This window comes from Acipenser ruthenus, chromosome 6, assembly GCF_902713425.1.
Source record: "Acipenser ruthenus chromosome 6, fAciRut3.2 maternal haplotype, whole genome shotgun sequence".
NCBI lineage: Eukaryota > Metazoa > Chordata > Actinopteri > Acipenseriformes > Acipenseridae > Acipenser > Acipenser ruthenus.
Genome location: NC_081194.1, coordinates 54,177,207 through 54,203,075, shown reverse-complemented (window position 1 = coordinate 54,203,075; position 25,869 = coordinate 54,177,207). Strand labels below are relative to the sequence as shown.

At 37.7% G+C, this 25,869-nt stretch overlaps 1 protein-coding gene across 4 annotated transcripts; it reads right to left on the bottom strand.

The window, feature by feature from the left end:
* Positions 1–4,283: 4,283 nt before the first annotated feature.
* Positions 4,284–19,499, bottom strand: LOC117400436 (TBC1 domain family member 2A-like). Of its 4 annotated transcripts, none has more exons than XM_059025534.1 (10): positions 19,442–19,499; positions 18,551–18,816; positions 15,849–16,022; positions 14,286–14,393; positions 11,808–11,980; positions 9,122–9,622; positions 7,975–8,095; positions 7,265–7,450; positions 6,793–6,914; positions 4,284–5,527 (listed from the first exon to the last, which is right to left on the bottom strand). In XM_059025534.1, the coding sequence occupies exons 2-10, from the start codon at positions 18,692–18,694 to the stop codon at positions 5,293–5,295; spliced, it is 1,764 nt and encodes a 587-aa protein (XP_058881517.1). In that variant the 5' UTR covers positions 18,695–18,816; positions 19,442–19,499; the 3' UTR covers positions 4,284–5,292. The 4 variants fall into 4 exon arrangements, with proteins under 4 accessions (XP_058881517.1, XP_058881514.1, XP_058881516.1 ...); XM_059025531.1 differs by having other exon boundaries at positions 18,551–18,825; positions 19,316–19,453; XM_059025533.1 differs by having other exon boundaries at positions 18,551–18,825; positions 19,442–19,449.
* Between the last annotated feature and the right edge of the window lie 6,370 nt (positions 19,500–25,869).

Sequence of the window (25,869 nt, the reverse complement as noted above, 5' to 3'; positions counted from 1 at the left end):
ATATATATATATATATATATATATATATATATATTGCTGTGGTTAGTGATCCTAATTCACCATCAGTGCACTAGAACACATACACATATATATACAGACATGCTCAAATTTGTTAGTACCCTTACAGTTCATTGAAATAATGCTTCATTCCTCCTGAAAAGTGATGAAATTAAAAGCTATTTTATCATGTATACTTGCATGCCTTTGGTATGTCGTAGAATAAAGCAAAGAAGCTGTGAAAAGAGATGAATTATTGCTTATTCTACAAAGATATTCTAAAATGGCCTGGACACATTTGTTGGTACCCCTTAGAAAAGATAATAAATAGTTGGATTATAGTGATATTTCAAACTAATTAGTTTCTTTAATTAGTATCACACATGTCTCCAATCTTGTAATCAGTCATTCAGCCTATTTAAATGGAGAAAAGTAGTCACTGTGCTGTTTGGTATCATTGTGTGCACCACACTGAACATGGACCAGAGAAAGCAAAGGACAGAGTTGTCTGAGGAGATCAGAAAGAAAATAATAGACAAGCATGGTAAAGGTAAAGGCTACAAGACCATCTCCAAGCAGCTTGATGTTCCTGTGACAACAGTTGCAAATATTATTAAGAAGTTTAAGGTCCATGGAACTGTAGCCAACCTCCCTGGGCGCGGCCGCAAGAGGAAAAGCGACCCCAGAGTGAACAGAAGGATAGTGAGAATGGTAGAAAAAGAACCAAGGATAACTGCCAAAGAGATACAAGATGAACTCCAAGGTGAAGGTACGTCAGTTTTTGATCGCACCATCCGTCGCTTTTTGAGCGAAAGTGGGCTCCATGGAAGAAGACCCAGGAGGACACCACTTTTGAAAGAAAAACATACAAAAGCCAGACTGGAATTTGCTAAAATGCATATTGACAAGCCACAATCCTTCTGGGAGAATGTCCTTTGGACGGATGAGTCAAAATTGGAGCTTTTTGGCAAGTCACATCAGCTGTATGTTCACAGATGAAAAAATGAAGCTTTCAAAGAAAAGAACACCATACCTACAGTGAAACATGGAGGAGGCTCGGTTATGTTTTGGGGCTGCTTTGCTGCGCCTGGCACAGGGTGCCTTGAATCTGTGCAGGGCACAATGAAATCTCAAGACTATCAAGGCATTCTGGAGCGAAACGTACTGCCCAGTGTCAGAAAGCTCTGTCTCAGTCGCAGGTCATGGGTCCTCCAACAGGATAATGACCCAAAACACACATCTAAAAGCACCCAAGAATGGATAAGAACAAAACATTGGACTATTCTGAAGTGGCCTTCTATGAGTCCTGATCTGAATCCTATCGAACATCTATGGAAAGAGCTGAAACTTGCAGTCTGGAGAAGGCACCCATCAAACCTGAGACAGCTGGAGCAGTTTGCTCAAGAAGAGTGGGCCAAACTACCTGTTAACAGGTGCAGAAGTCTCATTGAGAGCTACAGAAAACGTTTGATTGCAGTGATTGCCTCTAAAGGTTGTGCAACAAAATATTAGGTTAGCGGTCCCATCATTTTTGTCCATGCCATTTTCATTTGTTTTATTATTTACAATATTATGTTGAATAAAAAATCAAAAGCAAAGTCTGATTTCTATTAAATATGGAATAAACAATGATGGATGCCAATTACTTTTGTCAGTTTCAAGATATTTCAGAGAAAATTGTGCATTCTTCGTTTTTTGTGGAGGGGTACCAACAAATTTGAGCACGTCTGTGTATATATATATATATATATATATATATATATATATATATATATATATATATATATATATATATATATATATATATAAATATATATATATATAGTAATGACTTGGTAAGAATGGAAGTGTGAAACAGACGTTCTTCAAAAGCAGCAATCACTTTTATTTTGCATTAAAGAACAGGCTACATACTTCTTAGCAAGACAGGTTACTTCTCCAACTCTCCACTGTCTAGCATGCAAGCTGCCTCTTACAGCCCACAACCCGTACAACATTGCAGTTTAACCACGACCAATCAGTGGCCACTATCAGCCCCACTCCCCCTGGCTCCTGCAAGGTACATATAATGATCCTGCAAGGTTGCACCAATAATCCAATATAGGGGAACAGTGTCTGCAGCAGGGTAAGCGTTCCTACGCATGGGAAGCACGGTCGCAGACCATGCAACTTTGCTCTGCAAAGCACTTCAAGCACAGACGCATGCACAAAGTCCCAGTGACAGCCTTTTGTTACAATATATATTATTAGTGATTGTATTAGAGGCTCATATATCATCATTTGATCCTCGACTACCTTTTTTCTATATGGTCTCCTTTTCCAAACATAGATGAAAAAATTATGATTTTAAAATGTTGACTGCATCAGGATACACAACATAAAAGCTTGGCTGTTGAATAATTAACTGGAATGTCATTGAGTAAAACAGAAATATATTGGGGAAAAGAAATACACTCGTTTCAGCAGTTTAATATTAGTTAATGTTTTTTATTAACATTTATTATCAGTAAACTAAAGGGAGGTATTAACACTGTTGTAGAACAATCTTTTCTGAATTTGCTGTGGGACAAATTAATAAATGAAGTGTTTCTCCACTGCAGTGTCAGCAAATGTTATTACTGTATTTATATAAACCTTTATAGAAACAAAAGAGAAATATTTTCAGTAGAATAAGATTGTGTTTAACAAATCTAAAACACAATGATAATACCAGTATTTGATGTTTTTCAGTTCAAATACCTTACACAAAGGATGCAAAAAATGCACACCATTTCATCAAAAAACAAGTTCTGTTATATTATACAGCAGAGAAAATGCCTTGAAAAGGGCTCATCTCAGCCAGTTAAAGTATGTTCTGGGTTTCACAGTTTAACCTTGTGAGGAGAGTGACACTGGTAATATATAAGTGCTTGTGCCGTAATACTTTCCTAAAATAATAATTCACTTTGAGAGACTTTGACTATAGTTCAGATTGCCATCACATTATAAAACTGCAATACAAAAATGAACGCCTAAATATTAGAAATGTTCTCATTAATTCTCCCTATTGTGCAATAATACGTACATAAAAAATCCAATCAAATATCATAATATACAAATACAGAATACAAATATGTTCTAAATGTTTTACATGTATGTGTTTAGTCTTTGACCAGGTAATCAACCTGGCAACACCTGAGAAAATAAAGGCAGCTTGTATTGGTTGCCAACAGGCCCTTATAAAGTGATTTGAGTGAAAAAGACAACCCATTCTTTACAAAAATAATTTATTTTAACACATTTTTCCATTATTCTTATTTTTTATTTTAGCTTTTCTCTTCACATTTTTTAGTAAACAAAAAAAGCACAAACAAAATCTCAACATGTTTCGACAGAGTCTTAATCATGAGTAAACTTAATTTGATACAGAGGAACACCCCCTTTTTTTTACACTCAATTCTCCACAGGCGATTAATCACCTTTACGTCACAAACCTTCAATTGACAATCAGAACAATCAAAAACAACTGAAATTAATAAGTAATTAGGTACAGAAATGACAACAGAAGGCAGAAGACCATACTTTTTATATTATTTTAAACACTCAATCTGTACGTCATCACAAAACTTTTCATACCACTAAATATTCTTTTACTAAGTTACTTTTTTCTTTTTTACTCTGCAACTTGAATAATGAACAGAGGTATATACTGTATACATACAAACATACATTCTACAAAAAATACCCATATTTAAAGTCTTCATTAAGGCCATGTGGTGGAACAGAATTAAAAAAAAAATATCACAAAAGTTTCCCTTCTCAAGAGTTGTTTGTCAACTGAGCCATCTCTTAAAAGGTGATTAATCACCTGTGGAAAATTGAGTGTATAAAAAAGGGGTGTTCCTCTGTATCAAATTAAGTCTACTCATGAATAAGACGAAACACGCTGAGATTTTGTTTTCTAAAAAATATTTGAAGAGAAAAGCTAAAATAAAAAATAAGAATAATGGGAACAATTTGTTAAAATTGGTTAAAATTCAGCGCAATAGAGAATGCAGCCATGCTCCAGTCACAAAAGCTATCCCTACTATTAACACATTAATATCCATAATTCTATTTATTTAACAGTTGGCATTTAAAAACTTTAGACACAAAGTTGTTACATGTCTTGCATCCCTAAAAAATAAAAAATAAACATTTTTAAAATCATTACTGAATTAAACATTTTACCAGCGTTGAAAAATATATATGTAGCGATCAATTATATATATATATATATATATATATATATATATATATATATATATATACACACACACACACACAGTATATATAGCACTGTATTCATCCTATTTTTTCCTTTTCAAGCTCAAGTAAAAAACGTTTGTGTTTTTGCTTTCGTCACTTAGTTTAGGTTTATCAGAGGTACATGAATTAAAACTGTACCTCTAAACCTAAGTGAATTCATGCAAATCATGAAGGATTGCCATACAATTTAACATAATTAAACAAAGCAACGTCTTCCTCTTAACTTAGCAATAACTGAACTAAGCAATTTACAGGAATATAAACAAACAACCAATGGATAAAAAATAAGTTTATTTCAGAGATAGTCTCGTTTAGAAAATCTGGAACCTGGTTGCCGGTCTGAAAAGTAAATGGAATCTCTGTACTTGTTCAGATTAGCCTGGCCTAAATTAATCACATTTCAAGACATTAATTTTCAAGATCTCCAATGAGTTTTTGTTTTCTTGGGAAACTACAAAATAATTAATTTACTGAACTGATCTGAGTGGAATGGAGCTGCTGATTGAAGAAATTCAGAGACTGACAGATGATAATTATAGTAAAAGGCTGTTTTATGAGATAAGAAACAGGTTTATCCTTTGTGCCAATTGTGCTGCACTGTGTGTTGGTTTTGTGATGTGGAAGCCGAGGGCTTAGGACCACCATACTCCTTTCATGTGTGACTTAAACTGGATTTGAAGTCAAGCATTCAGAGATGTAGTGTGTGTGTATTACCAACACACCTATTTCCATTAATATTCTGCATTTTGACAGGTTTGGTCAACTTAATTTGTTGACTCTAAAACAAGTATGTCGGTACATCACGCGCGCCATTACAAAATAAGAGCCGAACTGTACATGTAAAAATGTAAGTCTGACATACCTATATACTCAACAACAGACAAAGGATAACAGTTAGATGTATGTGTGACATACAATATGTAAGCCCCACTATATTCCACAGCAGGGAATAATAAGGCAAACAAATTAGTTTAAATAGTATCAGTGATGTGTAATTTTTCAATAACTTCAGGACGTGTGATGCAAGCTAACTGCAGTCTGTATTACTTCTTCGTCTTCGCTGACAGCAGTGTCCAGGTCCTTGTCTTTGCGCTCCACTTGTTGTTCTTTCACAAACTCCTCCTGTATCCTCTCCAGCTCCAGCAGCTCGGCTGTCAGCCTCTCCATGTGAAACTCTCGTCTGTTCTTCAGCAGCTTCATAGGGAAGGGGTTCATATCATTAAATGCTATGGTCATTAGTTTCCTAAAGACAGAAGATACAGAGAAAACAAAATGCCACTGATGAAACAACTGCAAAGTTAAAAGGACCTGGGAACTCTGCATTTTTCCCTTTCAAAAAATACATACATAAATAAATAAATAAATAAACAACAAAATGTGGGCCTGCCAAAATTAAATTCATAAAAAGACAAAAAGACAAACATACACACTTGAGAAACAATGCACAGTTCTAACAGGAACAAAAAATGTAAGTCTGACATACAAAGTTGTTGCTTGCTAATTTTCTAACATAATTGTTTAGAGATTGAACCCATTAACTTCTACAGTGTATCAATCTTCAGGTGGTCCAAATCAGTCAATGGCCCCCTGTCTCTGCACAGCCGGCACTGCCTGGATTCTTGTGTAATACTGAAGCATGAATGGCTGCATCTAAATGAATGTGTTTGTATTTCAGGTTTAGTGGCTGGGCAGAGGAGAAACATGGTGATTGAATCAATAATTCCAATGAAAAGGCTTTGAGAACTAAATGGAAACATATTTCTGCTGCTTTACAGTCATTGTGAGAAAGCTCTGCCAAATTATTATCTTTTTTTTTTCACTGAAAATCAAGAGAAAGCAGACTGATTGATCCAGTTCCGTGCTACAGTATAACAGAAAGGAAATGTTTTCAGTAAATAAAAGGCAACAGAACCTTGGAATTATTCATCCTTAGGATAACTTATTTTTTACTACTAAGACCTAATGGCAAGAAAATTCTGTTTTTAATAGGATCTTAAACGGCTGGTTTCACAAACTACAATTAGCACTAATTTTGGACTACCTTACCTAAGATAACAATAGGTAGTCCAGGATTAGTGCTAATCAGGGCCTGTGAAACCAGCCAATTGACCTACCAGTTAAATTGTTCAACACTTTAATAATCTGCTTGCCAACTGTTCATTAAACAGCTATACATACAGTACATCTGTTTTCTAAGCTGCAAAGAGGACATTATGTGGGTCTGTGAGGTGGGGGCTCCATTACCTGTAGGAAGTGAATGGTAAAGAAGGACTTACGGTTTCATAGTGGATGCATGGTAAAGCTCAGTAAACTGCAAAATCACTGTTCACATTTACCATCATCAAAATGGTACAAGACAGTTTACTGAAATCACTAACTTTACTAGTGGTTAAAAGCATGGCCACTGGAGTGAGTGAGATGAGTGTGAACTGTTTATACAGTCTGTGATTGACAGCAACTGGTCTGATGCGTCTGCTGTACATTATCATCATCCTCATTCTGCCTCACCTGCCATCAGAGATAGTTTTGGTGAAAAAACGGAGGTATTGGTAGATTTCCAGATTGTCGTGAATTTTTAGAATGTCCTCTTCATTGTACTTAAAGAGGGCCAGTGCATAGCGAAATATCACCTGGAAACAGAAAGAAGGAAATACTGTTCAGGTTAAAAAAGAAGGATACTTTCGCTCATCAAGTCGTCACTGATACTGAGCCCTTTTATAATTAATTATATTTTACTTATTTCCATGTTTTTCATTTTTACTCTCTATAACTCTCTAAAATGTCATTACTATAATTTAAAATAATTGGATAAGCTGTTACAATGTAAGTGTGACATACTGTGCACATGTTTGCAAGTTAAGACAATTTTTCTCAACAATTTGTGCTGAAAAATGTATTAAGCACGTTTCAACACAGTTGGGTAAGTGTGGGTGGTGTTGGTGGTGGGGGGGGTGGGTATTAAACACAGCCGGCGCTGTACCTTTGTGCCCTCATAGAGGAAAGCATCCCACACTCTGAGCAGGATGTCGCTGACCAGACTTTCCACGAAGACCACCAGGAACCAGTTGAAGGTGATGAGGGAATGATCAATGCTGTGCTCCTTGAAGTGGGCTGTCAGGCGAGGCATCTTCTCAGCAAGAAAGTCACGGAACACCCTCTGATCAGCCTGCAGGAAGAAAGAGCTCTGCTTAGAGCAGCAGGAGTTGCTCAGCTGTTAGAACAAATAGGGACTATGACTGCCTGAATTAGCACATCCACAGTACTTACTGGTGAAGCAGAGGGGATAGCATTAAAACTCAGCTATAGGCTGACGAGCAATGTCACAAATATTTTAACATTTTCTTAGTAATAACGGAGAGACATGGACAAATTAGCCAATTTCCATAACAGGTGCCTTTGGAAAATAGGCAAAAACTGGTCAAACAAAATCTCAAATAAAGACCTCCACGAGAAGACCAAATCATCACAGATACAAAAAGAAGAAGACTGAGGTGTATAGGCCACGTACTCAGGATGGAAAAAACCCATATCCAGAAGGTAGCTCTACAATGGATACCACAAGGGAAAAGAAAATGAGGCACAGAAAGTTGCTAAGATCGAGAGGTGGCAAGGGCTTGTTGCGTCTTGTTGTGTCCCTGGAGGGAAGAAGAGGGTTCACTGATTTGAAATCAGTTGTTGTACATACTGTACCTGAGAGGCAGTGAGGGTTTTGCTGTAGTAGTCTTGTGGCATTATGATTTCAACAACAGCCACCAGACACCAGAAGGCATCCTCTTCATCCTTCAGAACTAAAAGTGCAATAGCTGCCAACCTGCAAGAGGAAACACACACACCACATGACTCCACTGGAAGTGTGCTGCTAATATTCAGAAGAAAAGCCACATTTTTACACATTTTAGGCCCTATTTTGAAATAAATTCAGAGGAATTTGATGTATGAAACTAGCAAGAAATTATGTAAATTATACACTTATTTGTATTTATTATTATTTTATTTCTTAGCAGACACCCTTATCCAGGGTGACTTACAGTCGTTGACAAAAATACATTTCAAGAATCAGTATAAGTATTAATACGATTACGATTCAATAACGGAACAGATAACAGTGTCAGTGATAGTTACATCAGGATATAATTAAATACAAAATACTACAGATTAAATGACACTCGACAGATTACAGTACTCTAAAGTACAGGGTTAAAAGCAGTAAAATAGGGAGCAGATAAGAGCAAGTAAAGTGCATTTAAGGAAGAGTGATAAGTGTCCAGATGGAAAAGAGGAGTTTCTACAGGTGCTGTCTGAAGAGGTGAGTCTTGAGGAGTCGCCGGAATTATTTTTAATCTGCCTGAATATGGCCACTCGTGCTTTCCACCACAGTTTTCTTTACAGTTGTGTAGAATATTAAAGAACATATCTGGGCCAGTATATTTGTGATTCCAGAAAAAGATATATTGTACAGGGGAGGGATGAGTAGCTAAGAATACACAACACAGTTAACAACCACTAGGTGTCATAATTTCTCAAATCAATAAATAAACACTGTTTGCATGTGTATTCTTATTGCTATTTATAATACAACAACACATTGCTCTAGTATAGTGTCCTGGCATAGCTTCCTCCAACAAAGTGCTCTAAAATGTTAAACACCGGTAATGCTGCCATTACCTGTGGCACTGCTTAGCGGTAATAGGCATTATTCTCTGTTTCAGAAAAGGATAAGTTATGCTAGTCCACGTCCAAGAAGTACAAGAAAGTGTTTTGTCTTTCTTGGCGACACCTTTTACTACTTAAAATGAGCGAATGGCATTAAGAACTTTCAATACAAAAGGTACAGTACCGGTTGAGGCCCTGGCAGTAGCCGATGGTGGGGTTTTGCCAGGAGAAGGCTAGCAGAATGCGCTGCAGCTTTTGGACTGCATCGGAGGTGGGCGAGGAGAAGTGCTTATTGCTGGTGAGGGTGCGGTGCAGGTCCAGCCTGATCTGCCGCGAGGCTGGGTGCTCCGACACCTCGCAGTGCTTCCTCAGCTCCTGGTAGCGATTGGGATTCCGCTTCCTAGAGACCTGCGTCCGTGTCCTCACGATCCAGCGCCACACCTGCTCCCGGTACTCCACAGGGATCCCACACCGGATCAGGCCCTTCAGCTCCGGGGAGGGAGCCAGCTGGTCCAAGGGACGGCTGGCCAGGTAGTTAGCCCACCTGGTCCGCAAAGGCTTGTCCACCATCGCATTGTTGCGCAGGTTGTTGGAACGGATCTCCAGGGCCTGGATTTTGGCCAGGAGCTTCACGTCCTCTACTTCATAATCAGGAATGGTCTTGAATCCATAGTCGTCGTACTCACTGGGAAGGAACAGAAAGTTAAACAAGGATGTTGGTAACATGCAGTATTCACATATTCCCTAAATTATCATACAACATTGTATAGTAGGTGCATGGCTCCAGGTTTTTGTGATTTAGTTATGTGTAATGAACCTCTATGTTAAGTTGTACTGTTATATTTCTAATCAGTCCCCTCTGCCAGCGTATTCCTCCCCATCGCTGCAGGAGAGCATTGAGTTAGTTAGTTGAGTTGGAACAGTTGGCGGAGAGAGACAAAGGGAGAGAAGGGAGTGGGCTGAAGTTTGACAGTTAGGAGGAGGTAAATGTGTTTGGAAGCCAGTACAAGAACCAGGAAAGGGTTATGTGTAAATGGTATATGTGCTTGAAACTAACCTGCCTAGGGTTATGTATAAGGCCCTGTGTAAATCGAGATTTCACGAACTGCGCAGAAATTGCGAACTTAGCCCAATACCGTGATTTTTTCAATATTCTTATAATTATTATTTGTATTTCATACGATGGAGGTAAGCTATTCTGTATGTCCTGCAATGTTACTGCAAATCATCTCTTGACAGGCATTTAGATTCAAGTATTCACTGAAAGAGAAAGGCGGAAATCCAAGAAACCAAAAACGTGAACTTCCATGTTCCAAAAGTCCACTGAAAACCGTGAAGCACGAAACACATTAAATTTTGACCTGACAGGGATGTTTGTTTGCGCAAATATCCCTCTTGAAAAACTGGACAACCAAAAGTTACGTAATTTCTTCATACTGAGTGTAGCAAATGGTGGAGTGATTCCTTCATCAGCCCAGCTGAGACGTGAATACTTACCTAAAGTTGCCGACTATCACAAGCAGGAGATTATGGAATTAGTAAAACAGTCTGGTTGCTTGTCAATGGTCACTGACGAGTTGACTGATGCCCAATAGCAATATGTGTTTCACATTGTATTTGTTTTGCAGGGCCTAAATGGTGAACATGCATCTGACATAGAACTGAAAGCTGTCCTTGCAGATACACTTTACCTACAGGCTGTTAATGACAACACCGTTTCACAAGCTATTGTAAAGTGCTTGAATAACTTTGACGTTGATTTTGAAGATGTCAGTGCATTTATCAATCTATTTGCTGTATAAAATAATAATAATAATCTGTACACATAATTTATAAAAGAGTTATGTGCACAATCTGCAAAATAAGACACTTTACCCGTGATACTGCCTTGAATTAAAAAAAAAAAAAAAAAAAAAAAAAACACACACTATTTTCACAGGGCCTTATGTATGAACAAAGGATCCTGGAGTTTTCTAAATAAACTGTAGACTTGCTGCAGCCTCTGACTTCTTTTTGGGCATACATACACCTTCACTGCCTAACATCAACCCTTATATATGGTCCTGGAATTGCAGTGTTTATTGACGCACATTGCTGTTTATGTGGTTGGTTAGGGAGCAGTTCAATGTCAATCCAATCTTTGACCTTTCTTTTTGCCTGCTAAGGTGTGCAGTGGTATTGTGATGTGGATTACTATACAGTTAACAGCAAGCTCATTTCAGCTGCTTGCATCAATCGCTCGAACAGCAGAACAAACATTTTCTGTTCAATTTACAATCAATACTATTCAATCTGAGTTCCTGTGCAGCTGTTAAGACTACAGTAAACTCTACGAAAGGAATTTCTATAATATTGACAAAAACAAACTGAGAAAATAATCATGAAAAATAGGAAATGTATATAATTTGCACTTCTGTTCTAAACAGACCATGCAACAAAACAAAAAGAGTTTTTGTTTTGTTTTGTTTTAAAGAAGTGACATAAACAAAATATATATATTTTTTCAATTATTAAATTATCACATTAAAAGAGCAGGGCACATGACATAGAAAATCATAGACAGCAAAGCCCAGAAACTACTGTAAGTTCCAGCTCTTTTTTGGCTTTTCATTTGCGCACCTATTAGATCACAATTGCAACAAACCAACATTAACATTTTCATCCTTTGCTTGTTTTGGTATTTCAGTTCGGGATATGAGAGTATTATATGAAAATGGAACTGGTGTAGCTTGCAATCACATCATCAGTTTAGCAATAGAATTGCATTTTAAATATTTGAATATACTTAGTAACAACAAAAACAAGAAAGTAACCGGGGGGAAAAAAGTTTGCTGTGAAATCCCGGTATGGAAATGTCAGTACTGTCTTACCTGACAGGGTTGAGTTTAAAGACATCCTTCTTGTCTCCCTGCAGTGAATCCTCAATGAGCCTTTTCACCATCTCCTGCTGACTGCTGTCCAGCCCTTTGCTCTCCTGCAGCCTGCGCAGCACGACCAGGTACTTGCTCTCAATCTGGCAGTTTTTGGCCTCCAGGTAGGCACACTGCAACACAAAAGAGAGGTTTAGGGTTAGGATTAAAACAAAACACAGCAGCTGGTGAAAGCAGTAACCCTCCCACAACCTCCTACTCATTTCCAAGACAGGGCAGTCCAAAGGCAGAGGGTTTCTACACCCTGTTACTTTTTAACTGGGTTGAACTTGTTTATTAAAATGTAAAAATGAACCTAGTACATTTCCAAATAACTAATTTTACAGTTCCAATGGAGCCATTCCAATTATAATCTTGCTTCTGCTCCTTAAATTAATTTTATTTAAAAATCCTCTTCGCTGCAGTGTTCACTTGTTCCCTTGTGCTGCTTATATTAATTACAAGACTGCTATTTTCTACAGTGCAATATGTGTGTCACCCGAGTGCTTATGGACACTGTGGCTGTGAAGGGTCATTTCTTTGAAAGTTAAACTGTTGTGTACAATACATGTTTTTTTCGATTACGATTCAGAAATCAAAGCGTTTATGTTTTTGGCAATTTTAGCAGTTTTAGCATAACCTGCAACTGAAATTATATTTATTTATTTATTTTTACAATTTTTGCTATTTGGTTCTTCTTTAAACAAAAGTCACCCTGGTATCAAATGTGATACCTATTAATTCAAGTGCTCCCAGAAATCCTGAAACAACTCTACTGTAGTTCATGTCACAAAAATGGTCTGATCCTAAATATATCTAAAATAATTTAAAACCATTGCCAATCAGACCAGATAGATAAAACATCTAATTTGCTGCAATCATACCAGCCAGTAGCTGTGTCATTGCACAGTGCACTCAGGGGATATCACTATATGGAGCCATGATGCAGGCACTAGGACAGATCAAGCACTGATACAGAAACAGCTACAACTTGACCCACCCCAAAGAACACATTGGGGTCAACAAGATTAAACATTAATTTAATTTGCAAACCAGGCATTTGTGTTTTTGTGAACAGTGCCCTACATTCACAGCACTGTACTTGTATTTAGAATTCACTACATATCTTTCCAATTTGCTTTCTGCATCTAGAGAAGACCTAGATTTGGAGATGAAAGGGAAACATCCCAGTCAGTCTGATCTGTTCATTCTGGGAGACTGGAGCTGGCTCAGTTGCTAACTTCTCTGTGGTTTTAATTAGTAATGCATGAACACACCCGAGGTTGCTGACCAGGCTAACAGCCAGCCAGTCAGAACTACTATGACAGTCAACTAAGAAGAAGAAACAAGGAGTGAAACCTAGCAGGAGTACAAAGAAAATTATAGAAATAAGGGAAGTACAGTATAAAATGAAAAAAGAAAAAACACAAATTACTAAAGAGAAACATAACAGAGGAAGTATCTCTGCAAAAAAAGCAAATAATTGACCAAAAATACTGACTGCCTATGTCTTTATTTATGCAGATACTAGACTACAATAACATGGTAAGAAGGTATGTGGAGGAGTGGTTAGGGCTCTGGACTCTTGACCCGAGGGTCGTGGGTTCAATCCCAGCTCTGGACACTGCTGCTGTACCCTTGAGCAAGGTACTTTACCTCGATTGCTCCAGTAAAATCCCAACTGTATAAATGGGTAATTGTATGTAAAAATAATGTGATATCTTGTAACAATTGTAAGTCGCCCTAGATAAGGGTGTCTGCTAAGAAATAAATAATAATAATAATAAAAGTATATTAATAAACATGGTAAACCCAGGTAAATTATTATAAATGCATTGTATAACCATGGGAAAAGCATGGGTAAAACTGCAGAAATACTGTGGTTAAACAGGAGGCCAAAGGAATGCTTTAAACTTTTAAAAAGTTACCAGGATGTGAAAATGATACAAAGTGAATCTAAAGTTGTTTTGTTTTTTATTTTGTTTTGTGTTTTGCGTTAGACTGTGTAAGAATAGTGCCCAGTAGGTCACCAGCTTGCGTCACTACATTAGAACCACTTGCAATCCATGTGTCACTAAGCAGTTTGCTTTATCATAATGTACCAGCATGCTAGTTGTTCTTTAATTTACTTTGGCTTCTTAGTGCAGACAGAGATGTCTCTAGGCGAAATCACAGATCTCATTGTGGTTTTGTGGTTAAAGCTATAAGAAAAAAGAAATAAACGAAACTCATTACTATTAATCTGGGGCCTAGGCTATAAAAGCTGAAAATAAGATGTTTAGTATTAAATAAAGTCACTTATATATTAGCCTTACACAGTGACGATACTGCATTAAAGACTTGTAAGGATAAGGATAATATATTTTTTGAACATATATGTTTTTTCACAATGGTTAAATGGGTACAGATCTGTCACACAGCAAGCTGTAAAGCACATACCTTCATCAGGAGGCCCTTCTCTTCTGAACTGTTCCTCCACAGCTTAGTAAGCTGGTAGATTTCAGAGTTGAGGAACTTGTTTTGGATCTTGTGCGCCTCTATATCGTCCTAGTAAACACAGTAAACGAATGAAATCAGAACACAATCTGGGGTTGTACTTAAAACATTTCTACTGTGAGCTCTACTTATTAAGAGCACAGGTTTGACCTAGTCCTGACTGATCACTGCTTTTCTTTGCTTTCATAATTTTACTCATTTGTACCCTATAAAACACTGTTTGAAAAAAAAAAGTGTGGTTAACTAATGTCAATTAATACACTGTACAAAAACAATATACTTGTTTTGTTCTAATAACAAAGAAATAGAAGAAAAAAATAGTTGGCCAACTGATCACGTGTCTGGAATTATTATTTGACTTTATATTAGTGGATTTAAGTTTTGCTAATAAGCAGATAACTGGTCTCCTAACTTATCAGAGAGCAGTGTACCCCCTCATGCCTAGTAGCCTGGGGTTACACAGGGATCTTTTTTTTTTTTTTATACAGTATGTTTATGTTATTATAATAATTTTTGCTGTTCATTGTAACATCACATCAACACTGTGCAAGCCTGACCTATAGAGTACAAAATCACAGTAACGTGATACAAAGTACAGTCGACCCTGTCGTATCTGATCCTGTAAGATATGACACCATCATTACCCAATGGACCTGTGCCATGTGTGACTTACATATGCTGCTACCAACTGAATGGTACTGATGGAAACTGACCAATGCACATTTTATTATGGGTCTAAAACAGTAAATTCAGCTCTTAGCAGGTCAGAATTTGTACACGCTGTCACTTCACATAACTGCCCAGTTTAACCATAGTAAATAAAAGAAAAGTAAAGGATTCATAAAATTACTGTACTGTTAAAAAGCGTGCATCCTTGTTGTTGTTTATGTCTCAGGTTAACACACACACACAATGTAAAAAAAACCTGTCAGATTACTTTGGTATACACTGAGAAAGCACGTTAAGAACTGTTTGGAATGCTGTTTTGTAAACTGAGAAATACTGTACTTCAGTGCTTCACAGATTTTTTTGTATAGAATACATGCTGTGTCGTACTTTGGTGTTTTAGGCACGCTGATGTTCCTGACGTTGTTCATTTATAATGCCCTGACGTTAATAAAGAAACTACAATATACTAAAACGACTTCCTCTGAGATACAATATTAGTATATATTCGCTGGACCCTTGGACCGGTTCTACTATAAATGAATCATTCTTAGACTGGAGTGGCAAACAGTAATTGTGTGTCTGCTCCAATGCTAATAAAATCTAGTTAAGATGTCATGTTTGTAATGCTTATTGGATGCAGAGAAGGTGCAGAATACCGTATGTGACACCCCAGCAGTGAAAACATGGATCAGTTACTTTACTGCTTTTTCACATCATGCAGGATTACATGGTGGTCAAACAAAACCAAAAAAAAGAGTGTGGTTTTATCCGTGTTTCTTGAAACAAGAGTTGACGTACTTCCCATGGCTGTAATGTAAAAGTAACTTTTAAAATAACCTTGAGGTGCTCAATCTTCTCCTGCAGCCTGCAGAAGGTCTCTGTGCCCATGGAGTTGGCTATGGTACGCTGGGGGTCAGCCATGCAGGTGGCCACCTGCTCGGAGAACTGTTTGCTGGTCCTCTTCTCCTGCTGTGCTGCCTCCAGGGCCTTGTGAAGGAGTCGCACCAGCTCCTGATTTCAAAACAAAGACACTATGGTCATTTACTCTTAAAGGTGAAGCTTCATGAGCTGTGTTGGAGGTCCCGTAAATAAATTATACTGTAGGTGGTCCCTGAATAATGCACCTGTACTTTCTTTGTAATCTGAACCAGGTGGGATCAGACCTGTTCAGATTAGTGATTTGTTTGGAGTACTGATAATAAACTGTACCATATTAAAAATGCCTGGTATAGTATTTGTTTTAGGTTTTTGATTCTTGCATTTCCTGAAAAATCTGTAATATCCCTTTGAATAAAAAAATACTGTTTTACTTATCATATAAGAACAGCTGTTAACATCATGCATTTAATTACAGTTATGGCTACAGGTAAATTCAAATAGTCTACTGTACAATGCAATAGTCTACTGTACAATGCAATTTTCCCTAAAAAACAGCCTGTTGCAGTATTTATTAGTAGTGCATATGAGAAAAGGCTCTGAAGCTCTGCCCTATATTATACGTCAGTGGCCTTAAAACCAATTATCAGACATTATTATTATTACTATTTTGTTTATTTTGCAGACACCTTTATCCAAGGCGACTTACAGAGACTCGGGTGTGTGAACTATACATCAGCTGCAGAGTCACTTACAACAACGTCCCACCTGAAAGACGGACCACAAGGAGGTTAAGTGACTTGCTCAGGGTCACACAGTGACTCAGTGGCTGAACTGGAATCTGAGCCGGGGACCTCCTGATTACAAGCCCTTTTCTTTAACCACTGGACCACACAGCCTACTATTTCAATAACAATGTCCTTTTTTTAACCAATTATAAAAGCTGAATTCAGTGAAGTGTTTTTAGAAAAGACCAGCAAAATGACTGAAAATTCTGCACACTGCCTGCTGGTGGTCATTTTTCAAACCATTCAGGAGATCAGCTTAACTTGTGTGTTTTTAACAGGCTCAAAAAAGACCTTGTTTTTTGCAGCTCTGTTCTTTGTACTCTGAAAGAAGAAAACAATGATAATACAATAAAAGTACCAAACACTGGAAATACTGTCCCAGTATTACAATAATAATGAGCAATGGTGTCTTGTAAAGTGGTTTCATAAGGTCCAGGATAACCGTGTCTTTAATCAAGACACAAAAACTAATGATAAAATAAGTCAAAATGCACATGCACAATAAATTCTGTGCACAAATAAAGATTGTGTCTGTTGGTCTAATTTTAGATCAAATATACAATTAGCTACAAACTCTTGCATGTTGCAGATCAGGTGCATTTGAGCACCGCGTTAAAAGTCGTATGGGTTACTAACAGGAAACAAGGCGGCGGCGATGCAAGATTAAAGTTTATGTTTGGGAAGCAATCAAATATGCTTATTGAAGCTCATAAAAATGTAAAAGGAAGTTTTGTGACCATACAGGCAAAAATGTAAGCTGTCTTTTTATCATCATAAGATACAGAGCAGTCATGAGTGAAAACCCAAAATTGCATTCAGGAGCTCTATTGTGACTGTTTAGATCTAGCCCTGCAGAAACAGTCCCTGCACAGGGCACAAAATTACCCTTGACTTCCTGACTCACCCTGCACACCATGCACTCATGCCTTTACCAGCTGAGCCCCTCGGGGGCCCCAGAGATTTTGTATTTTAATACACTTGTACTGTATGTGTTGATGACAAAATAATAAAAAAAATTCTACATTGTAACCTTTATGGATTCATAGCAACAGTAGTACAGCACAAGATTTTCGGTTACAGACAATGAAGCAACAACAGACTCTCTTCACTGTTTCAGAAGTGCCCTTCAACCCTATTTTACATACACAGCTACTATAGAACATCATACCACCATGTTTATAACAATTTGGATTATCAGCAATACAGTTATCACACTTTTAAAAAGCTCTCCTGTTAGGTAATGCATGAGTTATTCTGCTAAATGCGTTTGCCTTCACACCCAGTGACACCTTAGCCAAAGAGGAAAGAAAATGCACAGTAAAGCAACCAATTTGTGGTCAGCATGCAGGTTTCTGACTTGCATAGAAAAAGAGTTAAGACATCACACAGTCAATACAGTAGATCAGTACTTTAATCAGTTTAGGCAAAATTATTGCTGGTCTTGAATTTGAGTTTGTATTACTTTGTGTAACTGCTTGACTAAATCCACTGTTTCTGTCTTATGTTCGTTCATACCATGCTTATTATAGATACAACATCATATTTAAATACTATCATACAACTTTATAAAGGTTTACCACTGTTTTTGCACAGTATTTTTTTACAGTTTTCCCATGCTTTCCCCGTGATTAGACTGTTATTTTCCCACAGTGTACCCTGGCTTTCCATGTTTATTAATATGCTTTACCATACCTAGCTGGTCTTTACAATGCTGACCTATGCTGTACCACTATGCTTTATGATTTTACTATGGGAAACATTTATAAGGTTCAATCATTCATTGTACAAGTGCCTCACAAGACATATTATTTAATAAGTCAGTTATCAGTTGTTATGTGCTTAAATATACTTCAGTCACCCAAACCAAACATATACCTTTTGTGACTTGAGCTCCTCAGTGAGCGTGAACACCTCGTGCTGGAGTCTGGATAGTTTGTCCATGGGGCTCCCCTCCTTTCCTGACACCTTCTCCCCAGAAGGCTGAAGAGAACTGGTCATTTTCTTCTCCCTCTTGTTCATGCTGCTTGATGGAGAACTCTTTCCTCCAGTCTTTGCTTCCTGCGCAGACTCGTTTGTAACTGAAGAAACTGAAGGAGCTGAAAGGACTGTAGGTGCTGGGGGTGTCAGAGGTACAGGCGGTGCTGGAGGTGCTAGGAAAGAGAGCAAGCAAAGAAAGCATTTGAAATGCATGAATATTTATTTAATATATATATATATATATATATATATATATTTTTTTTTTTTCTTAAACTTGCTGGTTCTTTATTTTATTCTGGAGCCACCTACCTGACAATAAACCCTTCATAATCATTAAACAAAAAAAAGAAAATAATGATTATTTCTGGAATTCAAATTTGTTATACACACAAAAATCATCATAGAACCCATAGTACCGATGTTAATTCTAGGGTGCCTAGCCAAAACTACAATTTGCTGCAAAAGAAAATAGTTGTTAAAAAGAGCTGTTGTTTTCAATGAAAGGTGAAATTGTGAGCTATCTAGTGAGTTTTCTAGAAATTTCTTAAAAAAGGCTTTATTGACACTCATTCTTTATCTTATTAACAAGCTTTACTCCTGCATGGTTCACCTTTTAGGAACAGGAAACCTCTGCACATTTATAACAGCAGAAAGAGTTCTTACCCTGCATGAGAAGAATGTAATAGTTTCAGAGCCACTGTGGTGGTCCCCGCATTGAACTGATCCAGACATGAACTAAGCAGAGACACAGACTTTGCAGGGCAGTTTCCTGTCAACTGAAGGATGCACCTGTTGTTTCCCCCCAGTATCTGTGTCACAGGATCCTCACAGGGACAGTCTTCCGACTCCGTCTCAGCTCCTGAGCTGGCTTGTTTCCACAGATATTGAGGACTGTGTTCCTGTAAGGGCAAGGCAGAGGAAACACAAACTGACTTCTGAAGGCAAAGTACAGAGAAAACGAAACTAAATGCATAGAAACAAACACACACACACAAACTAAAGTAGTACACAACAAATAACAAAATCCAAAGCTCAACTGGTTGCTTCTCTTGCTTACAGGCAGCTGCCTGGATAGGGCTGACTAGTTTACATAACAGGTTTGAATAACTTCTGTAAATTTTCAAATACAAAATGACCTTAGGATAAAAGCACATGTTGCTTCCCACTAGTGAAAACTTTGCTGTTATTAAATAGAAGCCAAGGAATATATTTTGGTTACAAAATATTTGGTGCTAGCAAATCATGAGCAACTGACACTGCCCTAGCCATTGCCGTGATTTTGGTACTTACACTGTACGTAAGAGAGCCATTTAATTCAGTGTGTTTTCCCATTAAGAGGCACATAAAAAACAAGGTATGCAGGTAGTGTCTTACTGTATCTCTGTGATGGGGTGCTTGTCTGGCAGACAGGCTGCGGCTTCTCCGACTAGGCCCTTGGGGGGTCTTTACTGCTGGGAGGAAGTCCTCTGTCCTTCCTGAAAAAGAGCACAAGCATCTCAACTGCCCATCCCTTCAAACAACATTTGTACTTACTTGCTGGACTTCATGGAGTAAATATAATTAAATGATTAGATATACAAATGTATTATTTGGTTCCATTCTCCGTATTTCCAAAAGCTGTAGATATATGTATGTTTTAGTGAAATGAAAATTTCCTTCCCTGCACCTTTTGCTTGGGAAAGTTTCTGGCAACATTAGAGAGTCTCACTCACAACAGCTGTCAGAAACGGTGTTTGCGGGCTGTGTTGTTTAAGCTGCTGTCTTAAGAAAGTACAGGTTAAAAGTATATGTCATTCTTATACCAGAAGACAAGAGTCAGCTGTAAATACTGGGTCTATTTTATTATACATACGGAGGTGATTATACATCTTGCCAGCTTTAAACTGTATACAGTACCTAGTCTAAAACAGCACCAGATCTAAAATACTGTGAGTCTACTGGGTGTTGTTAAGAGTTCAGTGGTATTTAAATCTGGTGTTGTTAAGACATTTTTACAGCTTGTCTTGTGAGTAGTTTGGACAGGCAAAAGGACTGTAAAATATAAAAATTGACAATTTTATTATCACAGCAGTAAATTGAGAAAAAATAAATAAAATAGCATTGGGAGGGAGCAATATTAACCCAATTTGGTTAACCTGAATCCAAGTATGAACCAAGTATTTCATTAACATACATTCCCCACCATGACTGTAAATTCATGACCATGACATAAGCATTATGAAATGGCAATGCAGTTTCCTGAAAAGTCACAAGACATGAATGGACGCACAATAAATATTACCACAGAATGTGTACACCTAGTTTAACCAAAATTAGACAGGTGTGACATACAGATGGACAGATGAACAGCCAGAGTCACCTCCACACAACGATGTTGTTATAAAAATGGAAACAAGGCAGAAGATAACATCACAAAGTGAATCCCTGTCTAGTTACTATGTTTGTGTTCTCAGCAACTAAGCCTGCTTCAAGGCTTCAAGCACAACAGAGCCGGCGAGTCATCGGCAGAAATGAGACGGTCTCACTGTGAACATTCTCAGCATGGGTATGGGGCAGAATTGAAATCACCCTTTTGTTATTTTGAGTTATTTCCACCACACAGCACCAACATTCTCCTGTATGATCATCATTTTTGATTGTTTGAATTCATTAAGATATTTGACACCAGACACAATAAACAAAGTCCTGGTACTTTTGTTACCTCACCTAATTAAAGCATTGCATTTCTTGCTTCACATTACACCTCATGAACATATCTTAGATATAATTACAATAAAGGGCAAAACATGAAAAAAATATGTGGTGGTTACAAGAGTATGGCAACACTTTGTAAGCGTTTAGAATAAATAATTTAAATTGGGTTATTCTGGTTCAGCTGTTTTGTTTTGCATGCACACAGCATCTACCCTGGAACCCTTTTCTCCATCAGATCACAAACTGAAGAACCCCACCCCACACACAATTTGGTCGACTTGAGCTAGAATTAAAACTGGGCTGTCAGTGAGCTTACCTTCCCAAGGTGCAGAAGGCAGCTGGCAGAGCTGTGTGAAGGTAGTGGAGGGCTCTGCAGGTATTTTCACCAGGCTGGTATTGTGCTGCCACTGTTTTATTTGCAGCTGCTGCAACCAATACAGCATGGCTTGGCTGTTTAATGCCTGTAAAACAAAAACAAAACAAACTAGATGGTAACTTTACAAGTTGTGGGGCTTGCTTTATTGGGAAAGTCGTTAAAGTAGCTGATTTGTCTCATCAGCTGAAAGTCACATTGTTTATTAATTGCCTCATGCTTAGAATGTGCTAGAATTTGATATTTCTCAAAGTTCTATGACAGTTAATTCAACAGTGGGAAGTAGCCTACTGAAAGAAGTTGATGTGGTTACTAAAACAGTTGTACCTCTTGATTGGTAGACGCCATTCCTGTTTTGATTTCATATTTGAATAGCTGAGAAGTAGAGGAAGATTTCATTTGCTCTAAGTAGTTGTCTAATTTGTTGGGAAAGTGGTCAAAATGGCAGTTTATAAAAAGTTAGAGAATTTTAGTTGGTGCGGTTACTAAAACAGGTGTACCTCTTGATTGGTAAAAGTTATTTATGTTTTGATTTCAGATTTGAATAGCAGAGAAGTAGAGAAATATCTCATACCCTCTAACTTTTGGTCTTACTTGTTGGGAAAGTGGTCAAAGTAGCTGATTTGTGTCAAAAGTTACATCGTTTACAGTAAATAGAATGTTGGAAGTCTGGGAGTTTTTAAACAATGGGGAGCTTTAGAATGTTGAAAAAAGTCCCATTAAAGTGAATGAAGATGGACAAAAAAAGGATAAAAAGCTTAATAGTTTAAAAAGTATAAAAGATATCAAAAAGTTGTATACAAGCACACTATTCCAGACCGGTCTACACATTTTAAAGTTTGAACGGCGTTTCTAGCTTAAACGGTGTAAGAGGAGTAGCGTGCCAAAGAATAAGAAGAAGTACGTTGAAGATTTAAAGTGGGGACTCTTGCTTCGCAAGCCCCACTAATAAAAATGGTTGGTAATTGTGACAGAGAATGAATGAATCCTCGTCAACAATCTCCCTCTCAATCTCTGAGGGCGCTGTATAACCAGAACAGAGTGCCCCAGAATGGATGTTTTTGCAGTTCATTCCAGGGTCAGTCGGAAGCCAGACATTCAGGAAGGGGGTGGGGCCACGATACCTGAAGTCAGCGCCTTAATGCGGTAGGTGATGTGTCAGTCACGGATTGGAGGAGACGTGATTGGCCGCGCCACCGAAAGAGGGCATGACGGAGGGTTTTAAGGGGAAGTGGCCCCAGTGATCTGTTCCTTAGTTTTGATGGTTAAACTATAAGGACCGTATGCACAGGAGAATTAAAAGTACTGTGAGTGTTTTGTGTTTTGTTTGTTTGTCAGCTAACTGTCATTGTTTGTTTGGCTAGACGGCTAACACGAACCGGGAGCTGTCGCTGCACGCCAGCACCAAACCCTGGACTACACTGACCTACTGTTACCTCTGTGTTTGTCTTTCACCATTCACTTGCACTAGAGCACCCACTGTCAGGAGACATGTCTGTGTCTGTGTATTGTGTGTTTAAAAAGTGTTTTTATTATTTCGGGACTGTAACCCTCCTTTTGCATGGCGCAATACACATTGATGTGTAGAGCCCATGCTTATTATTTAAAGTGTTGTTGGCACGCAACCCAGCTGAAAATAAAGAGCTGTTAATTGTGAACTGTCTTGTGTGTGTTTGTTCTGGAGCACTGCATCATCACTACACCTGCACACTGCAAACCATTCCTTCACAGTAATCCATTTTTATCATTGCAAAAATTTTAGATGTAGGGAAACCTGCTTGGGGGATGCTATTGTGTATTATCAAAGCAGCATCTGAAAAGGATTCCCTTTGTTATACTGACAACCTTTTTACAGCAAACACTTACAGAGCTGCTATTTTATAGCTTTATAAGAAAAAAAAAAGATTAAAATGATAGCCTTGCTCTGTTCGCTTAACTCAAACTATAAAGGAAGGCTGTGGATTTTAAAGTGGTCACAATGCAGTCAAATACCAAATTCAATATACTTTGAAGTTTAATCTCTTACCTTCAACTTACTAAACCCTCAATACACCATACACTAAGTTTTTGTCTTTTCTTTGGATACATTCCTCCCCCACATTATCATACAACAATCAGAGCCTTTTCTTGCACAACTGGCTGGATGATGCTCATGTAAGATTACAAGTGAAAAGTTAGTAAGAATCCCTTCTTTCATAGCCAATGAACAATTTATAACTTGTTAGCTGGACAGTTTATTCTGAGTTCAGGCCATGGGAAGAATGGTGTGGAGTACTGCAACGTAACTTATAAGTGACTATATATTGGGATATTAGAACGGAACATACATTATATATAAAATTGCTACTGCTTCAAATTAATTCAACAATCTCTTTCATAATTGATCAAGCTTATCCGTAGATCATTATTACGCACAGTGTTAAGCATGTTAGCTGCAAGCTGTTAGATTGTTAATATACATTTTAAAGACTGAGAACAACAAGGCTAGAACAGTAATGCTTATTTTTGTGTTCACAACCAAGAGCATTTGACAAGAGCATTTGATGAAATGTATGCCAGTAGATACAGGGAATACATTTCTATACCAGTTTAGGATGAATGTATTTATTTTAGGTAAAGCATAACATGAGACCATACAATGGCTAATTTAATGTAATTGTATGCGTGTATAAATTACATTTATATACAGACGTGCTCAAATTTGTTGCTACCCCTCCACAAAAAACGAAGAATGCACAATTTTCTCTGAAATAACTTGAAACTGACAAAAGTAATTGGCATCCACCATTGTTTATTCCATATTTAATAGAAATCAGACTTTGCTTTTGATTTTTTATTCAACATAATATTGTAAATAAGAAAACAAATGAAAATGGCATGGACAAAAATGATGGGACCGCTAACCTAATATTTTGTTCCACAACCTTTAGAGGCAATCACTGCAATCAAATTTTTTCTGTAGCTCTCAATGAGACTTCTGCACCTGTTAACAGGTAGTTTGGCCAACTCTTCCTGAGCAAACTGCTCCAGCTGTCTCAGGTTTGATGGGTGCCTTCTCCAGACTGCAAGTTTCAGCTCTTTCCATTGATGTTCAATAGGATTCAGATCAGGACTCATAGAAGGCCACTTCAGAATAGTCCAATGTTTTGTTCTTATCCATTCTTGGGTGCTTTTAGTTGTGTGTTTTGGGTCATTATCCTGTTGGAGGACCCATGATCTGTGACTGAGACAGAGCTTTCTGACACTGGGCAGTACATTTCGCTCCAGAATGACTTGATAGTCTTGAGATTTCATTGTGCCCTGTGCCAGGCGCATGCAAAGCAGCCCCAAAACATAACCAAGCCTCCTCCATGTTTCACTGTAGGTAGAGTGTTCTTTTCTTTGAAAGCTTCATTTTTTCGTCCGTGAACATAGAGCTGAGGTGACTTGCCAAAAAGCTCCAATTTTAACTCATCTGTCGAAAGGACATTCTCCCAGAAGGATTGTGGCTTGTCAATATGCATTTTAGCAAATTCCAGTCTGGCTTTTTTATGTTTTTCTTTCAAATTAATAAACCATGGTAAACTACAGTAAATGCATTGTAGAACCATGGGAAAAATGCTAAATTCCTGCGTTAAATTTACTGTGGTTAAATTTATAAGAGAACCCTTGGTATTGCACAAGGGCACTTTCTTAAAATGATACATCGTTTAAGGTTATTTGAAAAAAAATGACAGTAAGTGGAAACTGATTAGTGTATCCTCAACCAAAGCGGTTGTATCTAACAAAATAACTTAATTAAGACATCAGTATAGGCACAAACAGTGTTTTTTTTTGTTAATGAAAATACATGTTTGCTGTAACTTGTGTTTGTTTCAACTCAGAACTGCACCTGTGTGTTCTACTCAACGAATGGAAGTGCAAGATGTATATTATTAAGTTTTATTGGCTGGCTTGTTACTGCTTCACGTACCTTCACAGATTAGGGGATTTCCTATTGCTTTAATTTTAAAAAGACATACCTTCAGCACAACAACCCGTCCTGGGATTTGAATTTGAAAGGTCCCTTCCTGAGCTTGAGCCGGATAGCCAAAGGTAGCGTTAGCCAGGTCAATGCTTCCCAAGGGATTGACGTCCTGTGACGTTCTGTAGTAGTACAGCTGGCACTTCT